Here is a 19,746-nt window from a genome sequence, read left to right on the forward strand (position 1 = left end):
CCCAGAAGAATTCCCTCATCAAAACACTACACCATAGGGCCCGTTGCATCTCCGACCAACACCACCTAGTCAGTGAACTTAAGCACGTACACCAAGCCCTCAAGATGAATGGATATTCAGACCACACAATCCGCAAAGGTGTATCCCCAACCATGAGGAGACAAACATCTGAGGACCCAATCAAAATCATCACCTTGCCATACATAGCAGGTGTTAGGAAGGTTCTGCATTGGGATGTTATGCACAGATTCATTCACAAACGTTTTGTTTGTGGGAGGAAACCAGTGTATGCCGGAAACAACCCACATATAAGAGGGTACAACATTCAAATGTCCACACAGATGTATTCGTGAACCAATTTTCTGTACTAATAATAATTTCAACTTGTAACACACCGCACAATATTCACTCACTCTCGACCAGACAGCATGACTCAGTGATGCAAGAAGGAGCCATCAGACAAGTGGGAAAGGTAGCCAGGCGGTGAGCCAGCACCAACAATCGCCCGAGCTCTGCAGTTCTCTATATATCAAGGTGCGTTCTTCCAATTAGTGATTAATTTTCTACGTACTTTATGTGTTTACGGCCATCGCATGGCTACCTCGCAGTACCACCTGGTTTGGGAGTTTCACAAACCTCTGCGTGATCCACCAAGCCTTGCCTCTAATGCAGTGGATAGCACGAGTCACCACGCCTGGATCCAAACATTCACGCACGGTGATGGTAAGGAAACTGCAGGTTGCGCACATATCTTCCCAAAACCAACATTTCCACACACACCACATATCCACTGCTTTGCGAAATAGTACCCTACGTCCACCTGCTGGGTTTATCTTGAGTCACGTTTCGTGCGACGCAACAGACAGGCGCGTGGAAATGGAAAATCCATGAACATGCTACGTGGGGGCTGTGGAGCGTCCAGCGTAGGCTCGGGGCTGCCAATGTAAAGAGTACCGGGAAAACGTAAGGAATCACAGACTCCTTTTAAAAAAAATTCAAACTAATTATTGAACGACCGAGAATCCGCCCGTATAGCCCCCACACTCTGGAACGCTCTCCCACCTAATTTCACGACTTCCGAGTCTGGCACTTTAAAAGCGTAATCTCCTCGTGTATGCATGGGGTTTTTTGAGGGTAAACTAAACATCTCATTCATGGAATTGGCCAAATGCAGTACAGTATAGCAGTGTAGGGCACTTGAGGCTCGGTGAGTTTGTGCTGGATATATAATGAGCATTGCTACGACCACACAGAAGTTAACGATGTTTTAGTTTAATTACTGGCAGAGATTGGCATCATCTAAAATTACCTCCAACTTAAATATGCTATTTGATCAAATTAGCCATTTGTAATTGGTACTTAAGTGATACACTTCTAATTTAGTGGGAATTTGCACAGAAATGAAATGAGGCATAGCAAATCGGTAATTGATATCTACATTACGCCAGTAATTTACAATGTGTCTTGGTCAATGTGCCACTTTAAAAACATGTACAAATGGCTTATTTGTAGATTGCGATTGGCACATAAAAGACATTTAATAGATAATTGGTGATTTGGTTTTTCATGACACACGCTAACCGAATCACAGCCTCGTGCAACCGAGGAATCCATTCAACCTCCCAATGTAGGGCGTCTCTCTGGTCCCAATGTTTAGTGATGTTAACGTATTACGTAAGGGATGCCTTTATTTTTTATAGTGTAGCGGTGAGCATATCTCGCTGTACCCTGTGATGACATTTCCGAGCCCCAACGGATTCCACACATTCCAGGAAGTGTCAACATTACTGGGAAGGTTGCTCCAATGTGACCCAACAGCAAAGAGGCACCACAAAAGACTTATGTAACGTGCAGATAGGAGTCCACGTCTACATGCGGTCAATGCGCTGCTCGCCAATTACAAGCCTGAATCGGCTGTATCCACCACATGCATTTGTTTAGCAGGACAAATAAGCACGCAATGCATGACTTAAAAGGGCGGTGACGTCTCTTTGCAGTGGCGTGTTCACCGCCTGTTGCAGTTCACGAGATCCGTGGTTTGAATCTAGCGGCCGCTCCGGTCAATACTGCAGGTGTGTTCGCCATAAAACTGCCACATGCGGTCTACTGCAAAGAGGATGTTAAAGACCCCGTGCTGTCATTCGCAAGAACAGGCCCTTGTGAGCCGGCGTCAGTGCAAATTTGCCAGACAGGTACCTCTCAAGTACTGCTGTAAATCAGTACATATAGGAGGTGCCTCTCTGGCCTGTGTGTCCTGTGAAGAATGACCATTGCCCTAAAACCTTGTGGATTAAAACACTTTTATTTTTAAGGCAATGTTATTGACAGATGCGTGTTGAGTTGTTGTTAAACTATTAAAATGAAGATTTTTTTTTTTTACCAGCTAAGCTCCACTGAGCTGTATAGCTCTTTTTCAGGAGTGACCTCGCCACAAATGATTGCTCACCGAAGTGGATTATCATCATGTGGAAATTTATACCAGCCAAATATTCTAAACGCATGATTCTAAATGTGGAGGGGGAAAAAAAACCGAAGGACCCTGAGAAAAATCCAAGCGATCTCAGGGAGAGAGACATGCAAATTCCAAATGTACAGTCGTCAGGGTCGGGATTGACCCCCCAACCTCCTGTATACCAGGCGAGGGAGTTAAGATCTCGCCACTACGGCGAGATGTTATGTGTGCTTGTGGACCACGACCAATGAAGCCGCACCAAATAATTTGAGTAAATGTATGGGTCATTTCTGCAGAGCACATTTATTCCACGGCTTTTCTCCCTCTTACAAATCATTAATAATACACACCTGTGGAGAGAAAAGCACAGTCCGGAGGAAGTTTGCAAACACCCACGTGTAATCGTGTATAAATTCATGGCTTTGCAAGCACACAGTCACGCATGTTTACGTATAAACAGTGCAAACAAGTTTGGCAGCAGCGCTTAAGGCTTCCACGCATGTAAGGCTACGACATCCCCAATCATACCGCCGTGTGATCATGTAAACAGGAGCCTTTTGCTATAAGAGAACGAACAAACGTCACACATTGTAGAAAAAAAAAAACTAATTGTCGAGATACATTTTTTTTCCATTGTTCACAACTTGTCTGGTTACATCAACTTTAAAGAAATTAATCCACCTTGGTCAGTTTGGTTGTTACAGCAGCAGGTTTAAAATATCTGTGCTTAAGAAAACATGAACACAGGCCCTTTGCAGTGACCCATCCAATAATCATCATTGGCCATGATCAATACGATGTTGGATGGATGAAGGCTTTGCCAAGTTGTCCTGTGACGTAATACGAGTTAAATTGATTACTCCGTCTTCTAAGTGCCTTGAGCGGAATGCATTGGGCAATTTTGCTCAAGTCGTAACATTGTATCACATCAGTACACACCTCAAGTAACGTGACATTGTACGTGCTATTCGAATCACCACCGACTGAACAAGGCCGAAGCGTCACCAGACTCAAACGAGTAAGGGGGCGTAGTGCCCATCTTCATTTACAATTCCAAGCCAATGCTGCAAATTCCACGTTACTTTGGTGGGGGACAGTTGAACCATGGGTTATAACCCACTTAACTTTTCAACAAAAAAAGCAGTACTCATTGTCAACCCCCAGATAAATGCAATGCTGAGTTTGCACACCGCACCCCGGCGGGGATTTTTAAACGCTCACAACCTTTTGCTCGAGTCAGGCACTCTAAGTCACAGTGTCACTGGCCTGGTGGCTGTTGACTCCAACCAAAACGTCAGCAGTAAACGCACATGCAGTCAGCAGACTGCAGGGGACTTTTTTGCTGCATCCAAAATTCAAATAACAAGCCAGGTTTTCAAAAACTAGTTTTCCTTTCAAGCAGCCAGACTCACAAAGGGTCAACAATCAACTCGCTAAAACCAGTACCCTCAAGCTTATTGCCGTAAGTGGCAGAGAAAAATGCAGGAACAGGTGGAATATCGGAGAAGTTTTTTTGTATTTTCAGCCTTTTGACATAGCTGTGCAAGACAATGAATGCGACACTTTTAAGTGCAGTAAACATTTTAGGACAGGAGTGTGCCACCTTCACGTCGGGTTTAAAGGATAACACAGAACATGAAACGGCTTCTTGTTCTCTGGAGAAACACCTCCGCTGTGTGCTCCGGGCTGTCCAACATGAAGTTGAGAAACGAAGACTTTAAGTCGACTTTGGAGGTGTGCCCAAAGTGATGTCAATAGTGACGTCGTATAAAAAGTACAGCGACATTAATGGGGGATAGTTTACGGTTCACTTTGAAATGTGTGATGCTTTGCAAAGCTCAAAAGCGTAAAAGCATTGCCTCCATCTGTGTGTCTCTCACAGGAGTGGGGTTTTTGTGTTTTTTTGCGGAGGGGTTCACAATAATGGTCCTAAACAGGATCCAATATAAATAACATTCTATAATAAAGTTGTATTGCCATTACAAATTTTTCCAGAAAAAAAAACCGATCAAATTGATCAAAAGGATTGCAATAAACTTGGCGTTAAAAATCCAACGCTGAACAGGCGAGGCGACGATGTCACACACAGACCTCAACTACCCACGACGTCATCTCACAGAAATGTCGTCTCACACCACGCGAGTCGGTGTGGAATTAAATACTCCTGAGGGCAATCATATGTTGGAGAGCATTACAGAAATCAACGAGCATGGTTCCTCGCTTCTCATTAACAAGACTTCCATCTCATGTTGGACAGCCTGGCGCAACCTGTGTTTTGTGTAGGTCCAAGAGATGTGTTTTGGGCTGTGCTTCCTTCAACATATTAACTCTGCTTTGCCTTGGGCAACTTCATCAAAGCCGTTTTTACACAAACCTCAACGATAATTTGCTTTATCGCCTGAAAACCAAGATGCCATCATGTTCAGTAGATAAATAATATTAAAGAAAAAAATGTCAAGATGTTAAACAGAATATTTTGTCAACACTGTGTCACATATCTTCTAGTCTTAGCCATAATCTTTAGAGAGTGGGGGTTTTTTTGCACAAATGAGCAAAAACGTATTGGTAGTACTTTGTGAAAAACACGTCCGTCTTAGTTAAATCTATTGAAGGAAAGAATTACCAATGTAGAAATTTACTCTAATCTGCATATGAATGAACGGATGAAAAATAACTTGACGGTAGATTGTCAATCACCTGTGCTTCAGTCAACCACCCACGCATGCTAAACCACACACACGCACCACACAAGCCTTTTTGCAGTCAACCGTACATGCATACAACCGCGCGTGCACTGAAACGCACATGACCAACCCCACGCACAACCCGATCACAAACTGCACAAACCCAGTAGTACATTTATTTTTCACCGTATCAAACCATTCATACATACCCATCACCGGCAACACCCCTCTCTCACTCCCTGCCCCGCTCTCATCCTCTATGGCCAATCTTATATCCGCTAAGAGAATCGCTAAAAAATGCCCATCTGTGCAAGTTCCCGGAAGTAGTGCTGTTAATGGGGAAGGGGATCTACCGCAAAATATTTTTTTTTTTTACTAGAACTTGATTAATAACTTAAACCTTAAATCGACAATTCCAGCAAGGCTGCTATAACACAATACACACTCGACGTGTAACTGGCAGAACTCTGTCTGAGATGGTCACAATCCGCACGAACCACGCCAATCCAAAACAAACACAGCGCATGGCATTACCGGCAATGACCGTCTGAAGCGGAGCCACATCGTTTCCCAGCGACGACGATGACACCGCGGCGGAATGTCATCACTGGGAACGTGAATCATAACAAATTAAGGGGGGGGGTCGCGTAGTTTACTGCCGCTCAGAGGATGTCCGTAGCAAATGCGTAGCGGGCCCACAGGCCTTCAGGAAATGTAGTGAGTCTGAGGGGAGAAGAGGTCGACCTTGTGGTCGGCTGGGTTGGCCGAGGCCTCGTATGTGCACAGGGTCACCTTGTGCTGGTGGGCCTGATGGGAAAAAAACGTGTCAGATTAGAAGCCAACAATCCAGATACATTGCACCTCTTTTGCACCATACGCAGCCAACCGTGCTAATCGGAGGTACGTACGTGCGTACACCATCATGCTATATAAATTACGTACAATGAGCTGGTTGTGACATTGTTGAGAGGACAGCTCGACGAAGTGAGCAGTGTACCCGACAAATTGTTCCTCACCAACATTGCGAGCGAAGTAGCGAACACAAACCTGCATCCACTCTCCCCGCAGCCCGATGTAGTAGATCCGCGTGGCTTCCGCACCGAAGTTGCGGGAGATGTGTATGGAGAGGTGGTAGACGCTGGAGAAGCGCGCGATCCTGACACGCAGCAACGGGGGGGGGGGGGGGGTGTGATTTGGCGGCGGGGAGAGCAGGAGTGAAGGAAAACATCAGGCGAAACGTTTCTGCACATCAGCAGCAGTACTCACTCATTGTTGTCCTTCCCCCGCACATCTGATTAGCGCAGTTGGCTAAGAAAGGTAGAAAAGAAGCTCAACATTCACTCATAACTGTATTAACATTACTGGTTTATTGCCTACTAGCGGGAAGTACCCGGCGTTGCCCGGGCGAAAAAGACACACGCACACACATGGACTCACACACACATATGCATTTACACACACATATTGCTGAACACACATACACATCTACTGACACACACACCCACACATCGACTGACGCACACACAGACTCACACACATATGGACTTACACACACACACACATCAACTCACACACATATGGACTCACACAAACACACATATCGACTAACACACACAAAGTTCATCCGTATAGCCTGTAACAGACTGTAGGGGCAAGTGCTGTTAGTGAGCACCTATGAAGGCCGGAACGGTACACGAGGGGGTGGGTGGCCAGCACCACGCCCGACCGCCTTTGTCTCCCCAGTGGCGATGTTTACACACCACACCAGGTACTTGTTTGAGGCCGAGTCGACCTAGGGGAGGCCCAGGACCGGTTCAGATAATCATCACCAGTGTTGACCGTGAGCGGGAATCGAACTCGGGTGGCCGTGTTCATAGCGCAATGAGCTAAGCACTACACTACCGCTCCCCACTATGCTAACAGTACACGCATGGAATAATGCAACCAAAAAACATGTATTCTTGAATTAAACCAGTCATTCAATATATTGTGGGCTGATGGGTAAATCGTTAACATGCCTAGCACTGACATACAGGCTCACCTGTGAGATACGACCATACACCAATTACATGTGCTATATGGTCAAAATATATCATTCACAAATAGGCTGCTGTGTAGTAATAACAACCTCTATCGCGCCGTAACACCACAAGCCGTTACCACGTCTCAATATCAAGAAACTCGATGCCTGTAAAACTAATGTTAAAACCAATGTCGACAATACGCGCATGACACGACACTATACACTACACAGTGGGCTCTATGGAGGCTCATCGTTAAGCGATTATTCGTTAACAGGGGTGGTCGTTAGAGACTTTCTACTGTAAATGCAATCTCCACTATTATCTTCGGTGAGTGCCCGGAGGAAACATATATAATTATTTATTTAAACTTGCTACATTACATCTTTTGTTAAATAATTATATAAGTTTCCTCCAAGTACTCACCAAAGATAATTAGTGGAGATTGCATTTACACACATGACAAAATAATATGGAGAGTCATCTATTTACACTGGTGATGCGTCCCCGTAAAACGCAACGGTAGGCGAAACAACGTAAATCAAAAGCTTCTATACCCTTTACTTAATTCTATAAAGTTAGGATACTTTCCTGGGGGTAATTTTTTTGGGGTAAAAATCCGCATGAGAAATATTACGTAAAAAACTAAAAAGATAACAAAATGTGTGATGTAGCAAGTTTAAATAAATATTTATACAAGTTACCTCCGAGTACTCACCAAAGATAATAGTGGAGATTGCATCTACAGTAGAACGCCTCTTAACGACGGGCCTCAATAGAGCCCAATGTGTAGTGTATTGTGTAGTGTATAGTAGCGTATAATAGTGGAGTGTGTAGTAGTGTAGTGTATAGTGTAGTTTAGTGCCTCCATAGAGCCGAATGTTTTCACTTCCCGACAATTTCTCTGTTAACGACGGGCTGTTGTAGGAACAGTAAACATTAATTAATGCATTAAGCATTATTATGTGTTCATAATGTTTTTAGTATCTTTCTGTATTAATATCCATTGTTTAAATATTATAAAGTACTTTTTGGGGTGAAAAGGGGTAACTTTCGATGCGATCCGAACAAATTAACCTTTAACATGTATTTCCTATAATTGCTTAACGACCAAATCACTTAACGACCGGTGTCATGGAACCAATTACCGCCGTTAAGAGGGGTTCTACGGTGTAAAGGGGAGGTAGTGAATCTTGTATGGCGATGTAAACAGAGGCCTTTGTATACTGCCCAGACTACAGGCGGTTTTCGGTTTATCATGGTCCGATTCACGACGCTCCACATTTACGACGTTTACATAACAGCACCATGGATCGATTCACTTTGCAAGCACTTAATTTACGACGCATCTTCCGACAACTCTGAACGCATTTGGACAGAGTATAAGTCTGGTGACTTGGCGTGGAGCTTTTATTATTCTCAAGTGTTTCTTGTGGATTTGTACTCACTAAACCCTGATCAATACGGCTGATGCTTATACTGTTCCTACTGTTTATGGGAAAAGAGGGTCCGATTTACGATGAACAGATTTATGACGAGTTTCCAGGAACCCATTGTGTCATAAAAGCGGGGACCGCCCGGTATTGCGTTTTTTTCTTTAAATTTTCTTCATAACAACGTTTGAGTTAATCAATGTGTTTTCAAATCGAATTACGTTCCCCAATTCATTGGCGACGGGATTGAGAGACAATGTAAACAGGAGCAACATTGGGGACTTACTGCGTTACATTTCAGGTTAAGACAGCGTCTAACTGTAACCGCGTCTTGAGAAACCGAATGAAAACAGTGGGACAAGTCGAGGATTGGGAGAACGGAGGTATCATTATTTTTTTGCTAAAGAAAAAAAAACATAGGCGGAGAAAAGTCATTGCTCAAAACTTAAACAGGAGACAGGAAGTCGACAGTGTGGATGAGGCTGGTGCGAGAGAATTTCAAACTACAGGGACAACAAAGGAAGGAGCGACACCCACAACGCCTCGGTTAACTGGGGCCTTCGACAAAGCCACCACGATTGCTGGAGCAGAGCGCTCAGGGAACAAGAAGTGGGAAAAGGCAGGCGGGGTGGGGGGGGTGAATCCATGCTGAATCGTGACGATGATGAGGGTAATGTCAGACTGTAGTTCATCTGGGACTGCATTGGGAGCTGGTGGATGAATCGAGGTATTGGGGTGATGTGCTCTGTTATGGGCACGGGTTGGTTACAACTGTATGCAGCAGAAAAGTGGCCTAATTCACATGTTATACTGGTAGGAACCTCCTGGTTACACCAGCCCATAGGGGATTATTGTGTCCGTCCATCGTGCAGGGAGGGGCTTGGTGGGGAGGGTGGGGCTGGGTGGGGAGGGGCTGGGTGGGGAGGGGCTGGGTGGGGGCTGGGAGAGGTGGGGCAGGGTGTGGAGAGGCTGGTCACCCCGTGGTGCCCTTATAAAACTCAACGTTTAACCTACTCACGCCGGCTTGTGCCCGCCCTTACAGTCGGGCATATTTGCGGAATACACCACGCCGCCGTTGACCCTGGCCATTGACCAAGCAACCCAACGTTCCTACCAGCTCCCTCCGCAGGAATGTGTTCTGTAGAGCCAGTGCTGCAAATTCAGTAGAAGGCTGAAATCCTAAACTCGACTGCGTATTTCTCAGACCTCTTAACAGTTTGGATACATGATGATTGGTTATTAGCGCCCCCTGATGACCAAACTATAAAAGGCACATGTAACGCAGCTTCTCAGAAGGTTCCAGTTTTGACATTGGAATTTCTGACGTTCTTCTATTATACTCTGGCAGAAACCGTTTCCCCGCCAACAATTTAATTCGGCCGTATTTGCGATTCCCTATGACCAAACCACCTGGATTGCGCCCAAACTCGTCGCATCTCCTACGTTAAGCAGAATTGAGCCTGCATAGAGACGAATGGGTGACCCCCATACATAACAGTGTGCGATTAATAGGGCTACGTTGTGGGTGGTACTGCAACATTCATTGTAGTTTTGCACTGTTCCCACGTCTATGCTCCCCGACTAATGGTTAAAAAATTCTCACGACCCACACCGAGTGGGGAGACCCTTTATCCAGCAGTGGATGTACAAGACAGCTGTATATTTGTACACAATCATGAATGGCAGCATAGGCTTTGCGTGCGCAAGCACTAAACACGATGCCGATTTTTCCGCAGGACGACATGCCCCAGAAGTAGCGCGTTCACCACACTCCGATTAGCACTGTTGGCTACGTACGGTGCGAAAGAAGTTCGACATGCATACCTACATGTTGCAGAGGTTACTGCAAGGGTAAGAACAATATTACATGCCATCTGCTTCACTGTGGACATCACTGTGGACAAGAGTAGGCCATCGTGTGCCAGCGTCAGGGCCCATATTCTGCCCAATTTGAAAATCGGAATCGTACAAAGCAAACATCTCCCCCTACTTGCAGACAAATGCCCCAGGTCACTTTGCAGGCCCTTCATACGAGACTCCTCCTGGTTCTCACCCGGTTAACCAAAATAAACTAATTCTAGATTTGAAGTTTTCGTGACTGCAAGGATTCATGACGTTTCGGGCGCAACACAAGCACACACCACCTGTGTTGCGCCCGAAACGTCACGATTTCTTTTAATTTTTTACCTACGTGACTTTACCGAAAAAACCAAAGAGTATAAACAAAATAAACCAATTTTTTTTAGCTCGTCAACGGCGGACCACACTCTGGCAGAGCTCGTGAAAGGTGCACAGCCCCTTACTTGGTGGGGTACTCCAGCAGCCCCGTGTCGTCGTGCTGGAGGCCGAACACCTGGTCGGGTTCCCGTGTCGTATCATCAAATGACATGTGTGGCAGGTTCTTGAAACTGTGGGGTACGCACGCCGCGCACGCACACACACGCTGCCAGGTCACAAGCGAGGCCCCCTCATCTGTGCGGCATCTGTGACATGTGTTGTGCTTAAGAAACTCCCAAAAGTCATCTTCAGTAATCTTTCCATCTGATCGTAAAACTAAATAATTTTTATTTACCAGGCAAGGCCCGCTGAGATATATAATTCTTTCAGAAACGACCTGGCCACAAATGATAGCTCAACACAATGGCTTATCGTGGAATTGTATAGCAGCCAAATACTCTAAAAGCATGTTTCTACATGTGGAAGAAAAATTGGAGGACCCAGAGAAAAATCAACAATCACAGGGAGAATATGCAAACTCCAAATATACAGGCTTTAGGGTCAGCATCGAACCCACGACCGCCTGTATACCAGACGAGGCAGTTAGCATCTCACTACAACGGCACTCCTGAATGTGTTACTCCCACAATTTGATCCCGAATGTTAAACCGGTGTCGTGTCACGAGACAAAGTATCTGTTCACATCTCTCGCACAGCAGTGTTCGATGACAGCCCATGGGAGAGGATACCGCAAAGCTACCTTTGAGATCCCTTCAAGTTACGCACGGTCCAGTAGGGGGCAGCACTTTCCCAACCACTCCGCTACCACGAGTATGAAGAGTCACCGTGTCCATAGTACGGGGCTACCCACAGACTACAACATTATCGTGGCTCCCTCACGTCACCTATCCTTGGAATGCCCTAATGAGAGGAGGCAAAAAAACACATTTCTGCATTATGAGAATAGGTTTTCCCCTTTTTTCTGGCAACAAAACAGGTGTTACAATGTTAAAACACCAAACTGAAACCTTTTAGAAGGAATCATGTCTGCATTGACCACAAAACTTGTGGTCAGCAAAGAAAAAACACTCTGATAAGAAATGCATTGTCTTTGAAACTGATTGGTCCACACCAGAGACAGCTTTCTTTCGAGCCTAGTCTCAAACGGTGTTAGACCAGAGGACGCCAAAAGGCTTGACCAAAAGACCCAAAGAATATCTTAACACAGCTGTTGTGTTGTCAGAAAAAAGGGGAAAACCTATTCTCATATTTTGGTACTGGCAAAGGAGGTCCCATGAGATATTTCTGCATTACCCGCAGAAACTGCCGATGTGGATAGGTGGCCACAATGAACTTGCAATCCAGAGATCGCCATTTCAACCTCCCGGCGTAGCAGTTGAAAAAATAATCAAGTTTCTAATAACCCTCCCCCCGCCTCTGTCCACCCAGCCGTATAAATGAGTAACACGAATCACAGTTAAGTCGCTCGAAAGGTTGCATTTAATGGGGTAAAGTGTGGATGCTGCCACCTATTCTATAAAGTATGGCCAGCGTCAAACAGGTAAAATAATAATACAGGAACTCCTCTACTTACGAACGAGTTGGGTTCCAGGTCTGTTCGCAAATCGATTTGTTCATCCTGTCAATTCCAGACATGCTGTATGGCATCTACTCATACAAGGGAAATGGCTTTAAAAGTTGTATAATCACCTGTAGATGCAACTGGTTCGTCATGCTCTGCAGATGTAGATGCCACCACCACCATCTATTGTGCGGCGTGTTGAACTTATGGCTCTCGGGCCCAACAGGCAAATGGACATAGGGACAGTTTTGCTCGTATCTCTGAAAGTTGGTAAGTTGAACGTTCGTAAGTAGTGGAGTTCCCTGTATATGGGCTCTCTAGAGCCCCCTATAGCGGGAGGCCCCTTCCGCCAGCAGTGGTATGAGCAAGCAATTGCAAGGCTGCACCTTTACCTGCCTTTATACCGAGGCACTGCAGCTAAGGAAACGCGATGCGCATGCCAAGTGCCTTACAGTCTCATCTCCGCAGGGTGAGACTCATCTTCTCCCCCGATCAGCACAATCCCCTTCAGCTTCACATTCCCAGTGAACCTGGGCAGCAGCAGCAGCAACAGATGGGCGGAGTGCGGTATGGTAAAGTCGGTGGAGTGTACAACACTGATGGTAAATCAACACAAATTGGATGGCTGGCTCAGGGCAGGCTAAAACCATGTCAGAAATTAATGGAGCGATTGGATAAATTATTACGTTTCAGGGTCGTAATTTGTGTTCAGGTTTTACCATCCGATTTGTATAGTTTGCAAGTGTTGCGTCTCCCTTGTACAGGATAGTGGTGTTCACCACATTAGCCCAAGCAGAACAGGAGCGTTATTTGCATATACTTGGCATGAACGTAAATATTTTTCCAAATTGAAATGTCTTCATCTCATGGCTCAGTGCAGATAGCAAAGTTATAATGTAATTTAGAGGGGTGGGGGTGGGCAGGATAACAAACCAAAATGGATGTGAATGCAATCGAAACAGACCTCCTTACTTACGGGATGTTGAATAGCAGCTCCTCATCCGCATCACTTTCAACAAACTAAAGTGAAATAAAAATGACGTGTTATTACTTGATAACTGCAGTCATTACCATTGCGTCACAATTTCCTTTTGTTAGTATGACAAACAGTATTGTATGGCGAACAAAAACACACAAAATATCTATAACTGAAAAAAATGTACTCTTTCCTTTGACCAAATCACACAGATTGTGGCCCTTCTCATCAAATCTCCGAATCCAACCCAACCAGGGTTGAGAGCCTGGAGAGTGCTTGTATGGGTGACCACCGTGCATAGCAAGTTGTTACGGGCGCCGCATGGTTGTGTTGTGGCAAGCAGAAGGCAGTGAAGTTTGTACTCCCATGCAGTCTTAGCACCCTCACCGACCCACACATATGAGCGTGAGGTATCGTAACATAACTGCCACAACCTACACAGTGTGGGGAGGCCCTCATCCAGCAGTGGATTGGCAAAACATATCTACTTTCGAATATACATTATTTTCCCGATCATACACAGCATAAGCTAGGCTAGGATGTAATACAGCTTTTGCTATCACACACAGCATGGGCCAGGCTGCGTTGCAATGCCGTTCTCACGATCACCTCCGATTAGCGTGGTTGTATACTAAAGAAGTTCAACACACACACATTCTTCATACGAAACATGAGCCAGGCGACTACGGTTACAATGCAGCTTTCACAGTCGTACAAACAAAAGCCCCGAGTTGCGTCCGAGCATCGCCTACTCTGCTCCGGTCGTTGCGCTCATCCCAGGGCCGGAAGACCTGCTTCCCCGAGCCGTCAATCTGCTCGTTGAGGCATTCGAGCCGGTCACGGTCGATCTTCAGGAAGAGTCCGTACTGCACGCCTCTCTCCGCGTCCTCCTCGTGGCTCTCTGCCTCGCAGTGCCCACCGCCGGGGCCGTGGCCGTGTCCGTGTCCAGCCATCACTGCGCAAACGCAACGGACACGACATCTTCAATAACGAGTCATTTACAATGTCAGTTTAACACGTAGGAGGCACTCGCGACCAACGTTATCCATAATATTTTGGGTAAGAGCACGTAAATATGAACGTGTAGTTAATGCAAATTGGAGGTAAGGGGTGGGACAACAAAATAAACATAAAAAAATTTCACTGGATGTTGGTTAACTGTGAATAACCCACCCAATAATAGGTACTGCATATTCTCAGATTAGCATGATCCATTGCAATTGATATAACATTAACCCTCCTCTGATCGTTGCTCCTGACAGGCTCACTGCGACGACATCACCTTAACTCTGTTTAAGACCGAAACAGAACTCCTCCTTCACAATTCTGGCTACTCGCCCGATGAAGCTGTTTGCAATCACCAGCGAAACACTCCGTAAACGATGTGGGTTTACTCTCCAACACACAGGTGTGCTGAAGTAGTAACTAATAGGGAAGTTGATAATTGGTTTTTTACCCTTTTATCTGGCAACAAATACTATGATGGTGCATTGTCTTTGAGTTGTGTGCCTTTTGGTGTCATCTGGTCCAACACCATGTGAGACTAGGCTCTAAGGAAAGCCGTCTCGGGTGTGAACCAATCAATATCAAGGACAGTGCATACATTATCAGAGTTGTTTTTTGTTTGCATTCCGACTGCAGGTATTGTGGTCAATGCAAACATGACTCCTTGTAAAAAAAGGTGTCAGTTTTGTTGCCAGATAAAAGGGTAAAAAAACAATTATCATATTTTGCTACTGGCAAAGGAGGTTCCAATGGTGTAATTGGGAAGTTTTGTTAGCGTGACAAACATTACCAATTGGCTAGTGCTGGCGGGTTTCACGAGATGTTTATATTTACGCGATCTCACCCAAAAAACACACTTATGATAGATAATGTATAACGCTTTGCCAAAACACTTCTGGATGAAGGCCTCCTCCCCACTCCGTGCTGATCACGGGGGTTGTTTGACCATTACTCTCGCGGTAGTAGAATGGTCAGAGGGCACTGCCGAGTTCGGTTTCCGCTCACCACCAATATCTGGCGAATATTTAAACCGGTCGTGGGTCTCCCTTAGGTCGACTCAGCCTTCAACGAGAACCTGGTGTGGGCGTGTAAACATCGCCACGGCGTGGTGGCGTTTGGCCACCCCGCCGCTTTACGCGCGTGGTGTGCACCGGCCCTTTATTAGGCGCTCGCCGACAGCACTTGCCCCAAAAGTCTGTTTTAAATTCCATACGGGGAATCTTTGTTTTGTCTTTGTGTTGACGACCATATGTCTGTCGTCACGCTGGTCAGTGTAGGTTCGTGGTGGGGCGGGCGGGGCGCGGGACCATTTCAGATGTCACTCCACTGAAATTCGCAGTGGTCGGGAATCGAACTCGGGTGGATAGCGCAGGGCGTGAAGCCCGCAGCGCCACCGCTCCACCAGCAACTCCCCGTAGCCACACAGCGCGAATACAACACTGAGCACTAAAGGGCCGTCCATAAATGACGTCACGCGATTTTGGACTATTTTTGACCCCCCCCCCCCGTCGTCACACGGAGTCACAAAAAGTCAGACCCCCCCCCACAAATATGACGTCACAAAGCTCTGCCGCCCCCCCCCCCCCCCAAAAATAAAACATGCTTCAAATCGCTTTAAACTATTGTCATTGTAGTGCGTATTTAATGTGGCGCTGTACTCTGATGTTGTAGGAGAAAACATTTGATTAAAAAAATCTATTTAATTAAGTAGAACGTGTTGTCTATATTTATTTAAAGTTGCGCATTTTTATGTGACGTCACATTTCTCCCCCCCCCCCCCTCGTCACACATCGTCACAAATGTCTGACCCCCCCAGGTGCGTGACGTCATTTATGGACGGCCCATAAAGCACTGTTAATCAAGTGAATCATACAATACTGATGAGTGTTACACTTATTATTCACATTGCAAACTATGATTAATCCACTGCTGCACAAAGGCCTCCCTCTCTCCAAACCAATAACACAGGAATGCGATAGTAATACAGGCAGGTACCGTAATACAATCACCATTATTGCTTCGATACGAGTTATACATCGCCATTAATATTGTTCATGTGGCGCAGGAGTTACTGTATTGTTATTATTGTTAAACAGCACGATGCGCATGTGATTGTTGTTGAAATAATCGGGTTACAGTACAGTATTGTATCGCTGTACGATTAAAACCCATTGTTTAAATTAGAGTAGAGTATTCATCTTCTAAAGGTCATAAATACCAATACTATTTTTACTCGCTAATATCAACATTAAACGTCGTAGCTACTGTCAATGTTACTACACTAACGTAGGGTTATGTTACTGCACTAACGTAGTCACTGTCAATGTTACTACACTAACGTAGGGCAATGTTACTACACTAACGTGGTTAGTGGCAATGTTACTACACTAACGTAGGGCAATGTTACTACACTAACGTGGTTAGTGGCAATGTTACTACACTAACGTAGTCACTGGCAATGTTACTGCACTAACGTAGCTACTGGCAATGTTACTACACTAACGTAGTCACTGGCAATGTTAATACATCCGTCGTGCATCCGTTGTTTAAAGCGGATCTACATTATGATTATTACTACTATTACCGTGTTTAATAACGAATGTTAACAACAACCACAACAACAACAATATCAACCACAACAACAACCACCACAACCACATAAAACACAACAACCCACAACAACAACATATCAACAACCACAACCATATCAACCACAACAACCACCACCACCACAATATCAACCACAACAACAATATCAACCACAACCACCACCACCATAACAACCACAACAGTAATATCACCCACAACAACCACCACAACAACAACCACCACAACAACAACCACCACAACAACCACCACCACCACCACAACCACCACCACAACCACAACAACAACCACCACCACAACAACCACAACCACCACCACAACAACCACAACAACAACCACCACCACCACAACAACCACCACAACAACCACCACAACAACCACCACAACCACCACAACAACCACCACAACAACAACCACCACAACAACCACCACAACAACAACAACCACCACAACAACAACCACCACAACAACCACAACAACAACCACCACAACAACCACCACAACAACAACCACAACAACAACCACCACAACAACCACCGCGGTGTTCAACTCGCTGCGAGTGGTCGCCGTCACCTGAGCCAAGCGACTGAGGTTGGGGGTCAGGGACCGCGGCGAACGACTCCAACAAAGGCAAAGATGCCCCGTACAGTGTTAACAGCCTGTAGGGGCAAGTGCTGTTATCTTGCAGCACATATGAAGGCTACTGGCACTGTGGCAGCAACCACGCCCGGCCGCCTTTGTCTTCCCCAGTGGCGACGTTTACACACCTCATCCGGTACTCGTTTGAGGCAGAGTCGACCTAGGGGAGGCCTCAGGACCGGGTCAGATAAATCGTCACCGACGTTGAGTGGAAATCGAACCGGGGTCGCCGGGTTCGTAGCGCTAACCACTACCACAACAACAACCACCACCACCACAACCACCACAACAACAACCACCACAACAACAACAACAACCATCACCTGCAGCGCGCGCACCCTCTCAGCTCGGCGACTCCCTCCCCCCTGAGCCCGGCCAAAGGGACCGCGGCGAATTTATAACCGCACACGACCCCCTCCCCCCACCCTCCGGGGGGGTGACGTCACACGCGGGTGCCTGTCATTAGAGAGGAGCGGTGGCGCAGCGGTTTGGTTGAAGGGGAAAGTGTCGTGTATAGTGTAGTGTATAGTGTAGTGTATAGGGTAATGTATGGTGTAGTGTATAGGGTAGTGTATAGTGTAGTGTATAGGGTAGTGTATAGGGTAATGTATGATGTGTATAGGGTAGTGTATAGTGTAGTGTATAGTGTAGCGTATAGGGTAGTGTATAGTGTAGTTTATATGGTAGTGTATAGTGTAGTGTATAGTGTAGTGTATAGGGTCGTGTATAGTGTAGTGTATAGTGTAGTTTATAGTGTAGTGTATAGGGTAGTGGGTAGTGTCGTGTATTAACCTGGTCAAGGCCAATGATACCATCAGTAGGCCTGGGCTCTGGGTTGTTCTTCGTGCTTTCACGATCATGAAGGACCTTCATGATGGTGAGCGGGCCCGGGTAAAACTACGTGGCCGGGAGTCAGAGCCATTCCCTGTACACCTTGGGGTGCGACAGGGATGTCCTCTGGCTCACGCATTATTTAACATCTATTTCGACCACGTAGTTCGTGAAGCCTTCATCAATAGCTGTACCGGAGGAATTTCCACCTGGTAGATACAATGGGAGGCTGATCGATGCCAGGGTGCGGTCAAGGGATGGCTCCCTATTGCTCAACCATGTTATGTATGCCGATGATCTGGTAATTTTTGCTCACTCAGAGGAGGAGTTGGAGACGCTGCTGCTGAACCTAGAGCTTACCACTAAGAGGTGGGGCCTTACCATCAGCCCCACCAAAAATAAGCACCTGCCTGGGTATTTTGTACCATCGGACAATCCACCCACACAACTCCCAATCGGTGATGGGGCAGTAGTGGAGAGAGTGGAGAGTTTCCCATACCTGGGCAGTGTGCTTATGACCGGCTCTAGTTTGACAACAGAGGTCTCACTCCGAATCAGTTGAGCGGCATTATCTTTTCATCGGTTGCGTAACGCTGTGTGGAAGCTACCTGGTCTGTCGTTCCGCACGAAGCGTCAGGTCTTCTCGGCCACAGTCATTCCCTCCCTCCTCTACGCTTGCGAAATGTGGACCCCCCTAATGGAACATCTTCGCCGGTTCGAAACATTTAGGCTGGCCTACCTACGATCCATCCTGGGTTTAACCAGGCTGGATTGTGTGAGAAGCTCACAAATCCTTGAAAGATCTGGACAAAGTCCCATCGGTGGGCTCCTCCGGCAGGCAAGGCTGCGCTGGCTGGGTCATGTAGCCCGCATGCCCAGCCACCGCATGCCTAAACAGCTTTTGTTCGGCCGGATCGAGGGGGCTAAACGGGCGCGGCACGGGCTAGAGAAGAGATGGAGTGATGTGGTACAGGAGGACGTGGAGCTGAGTGGACTTGCCGATGACTGGTACCAGCGGTGTCAAGATCGGCCTCTGTGGAGGAGGCTCGTGAACGACGCTACTGGGCAGTTGGAGGCAGTCGCCCTCCAACAACAACGGAGGGCGGAGGAGCGACGCTCACAACAACGAGCGGAGTGTCGGGTGGATAAAGCACAGAAAGTTGGCACAGTAGGGGGCACAGGTGGTGCATCGGTCAGTCATCTCAGTCGACCCGTGACACCTGGGTCTGCCCCGTGACCTGCCAGCGGGCGTTCGACTCTTCACGTGGCCTAAACGTGCACATAGCCTGGCCCAAGCGT

General features: G+C 46.5%; 1 protein-coding gene across 4 annotated transcripts; it reads right to left on the reverse strand.

Moving 5' to 3' along the window:
* Nucleotides 1–2,736: 2,736 nt before the first annotated feature.
* On the reverse strand, nucleotides 2,737–18,015 carry PITHD1 (PITH domain containing 1). 4 transcript variants are annotated; one of them, XM_078864595.1, is made up of 7 exons: nucleotides 17,940–18,015; nucleotides 14,118–14,320; nucleotides 13,366–13,409; nucleotides 12,842–12,919; nucleotides 10,894–10,998; nucleotides 6,184–6,292; nucleotides 2,737–5,943 (listed from the first exon to the last, which is right to left on the reverse strand). In XM_078864595.1, exons 2-7 carry the CDS (start codon nucleotides 14,316–14,318, stop codon nucleotides 5,842–5,844), a joined length of 639 nt encoding a protein of 212 aa, XP_078720721.1. In that variant the 5' UTR covers nucleotides 14,319–14,320; nucleotides 17,940–18,015; the 3' UTR covers nucleotides 2,737–5,841. The 4 variants fall into 4 exon arrangements, with proteins under 4 accessions (XP_078720721.1, XP_078720723.1, XP_078720722.1 ...); XM_078864597.1 differs by having other exon boundaries at nucleotides 17,955–17,968; XM_078864596.1 differs by lacking the exon at nucleotides 17,940–18,015 and adding an exon at nucleotides 17,745–17,785.
* Nucleotides 18,016–19,746: the final 1,731 nt, after the last annotated feature.

The sequence above is a fragment of the Lampetra fluviatilis genome, chromosome 18 (genome assembly GCF_964198595.1).
Source record: "Lampetra fluviatilis chromosome 18, kcLamFluv1.1, whole genome shotgun sequence".
NCBI classification, from domain to species: Eukaryota; Metazoa; Chordata; class Hyperoartia; order Petromyzontiformes; family Petromyzontidae; genus Lampetra; species Lampetra fluviatilis.

What these genes read in the sequence shown, in the direction of transcription:
- PITHD1 (XM_078864594.1), bottom strand. An exon ending in AGCGCAACGACCGGAGCAGA is followed by an intron (nt 13,410 to 14,117) that starts GTAGGCGATGCT and finishes ATTTCACTTTAG; the next exon opens with TTTGTTGAAAGTGATGCGGA. An exon ending in CTGCTGGAGTACCCCACCAA is followed by an intron (nt 6,293 to 10,893) that starts GTAAGGGGCTGT and finishes GCTGCGTGTCAG; the next exon opens with GATCGCGCGCTTCTCCAGCG.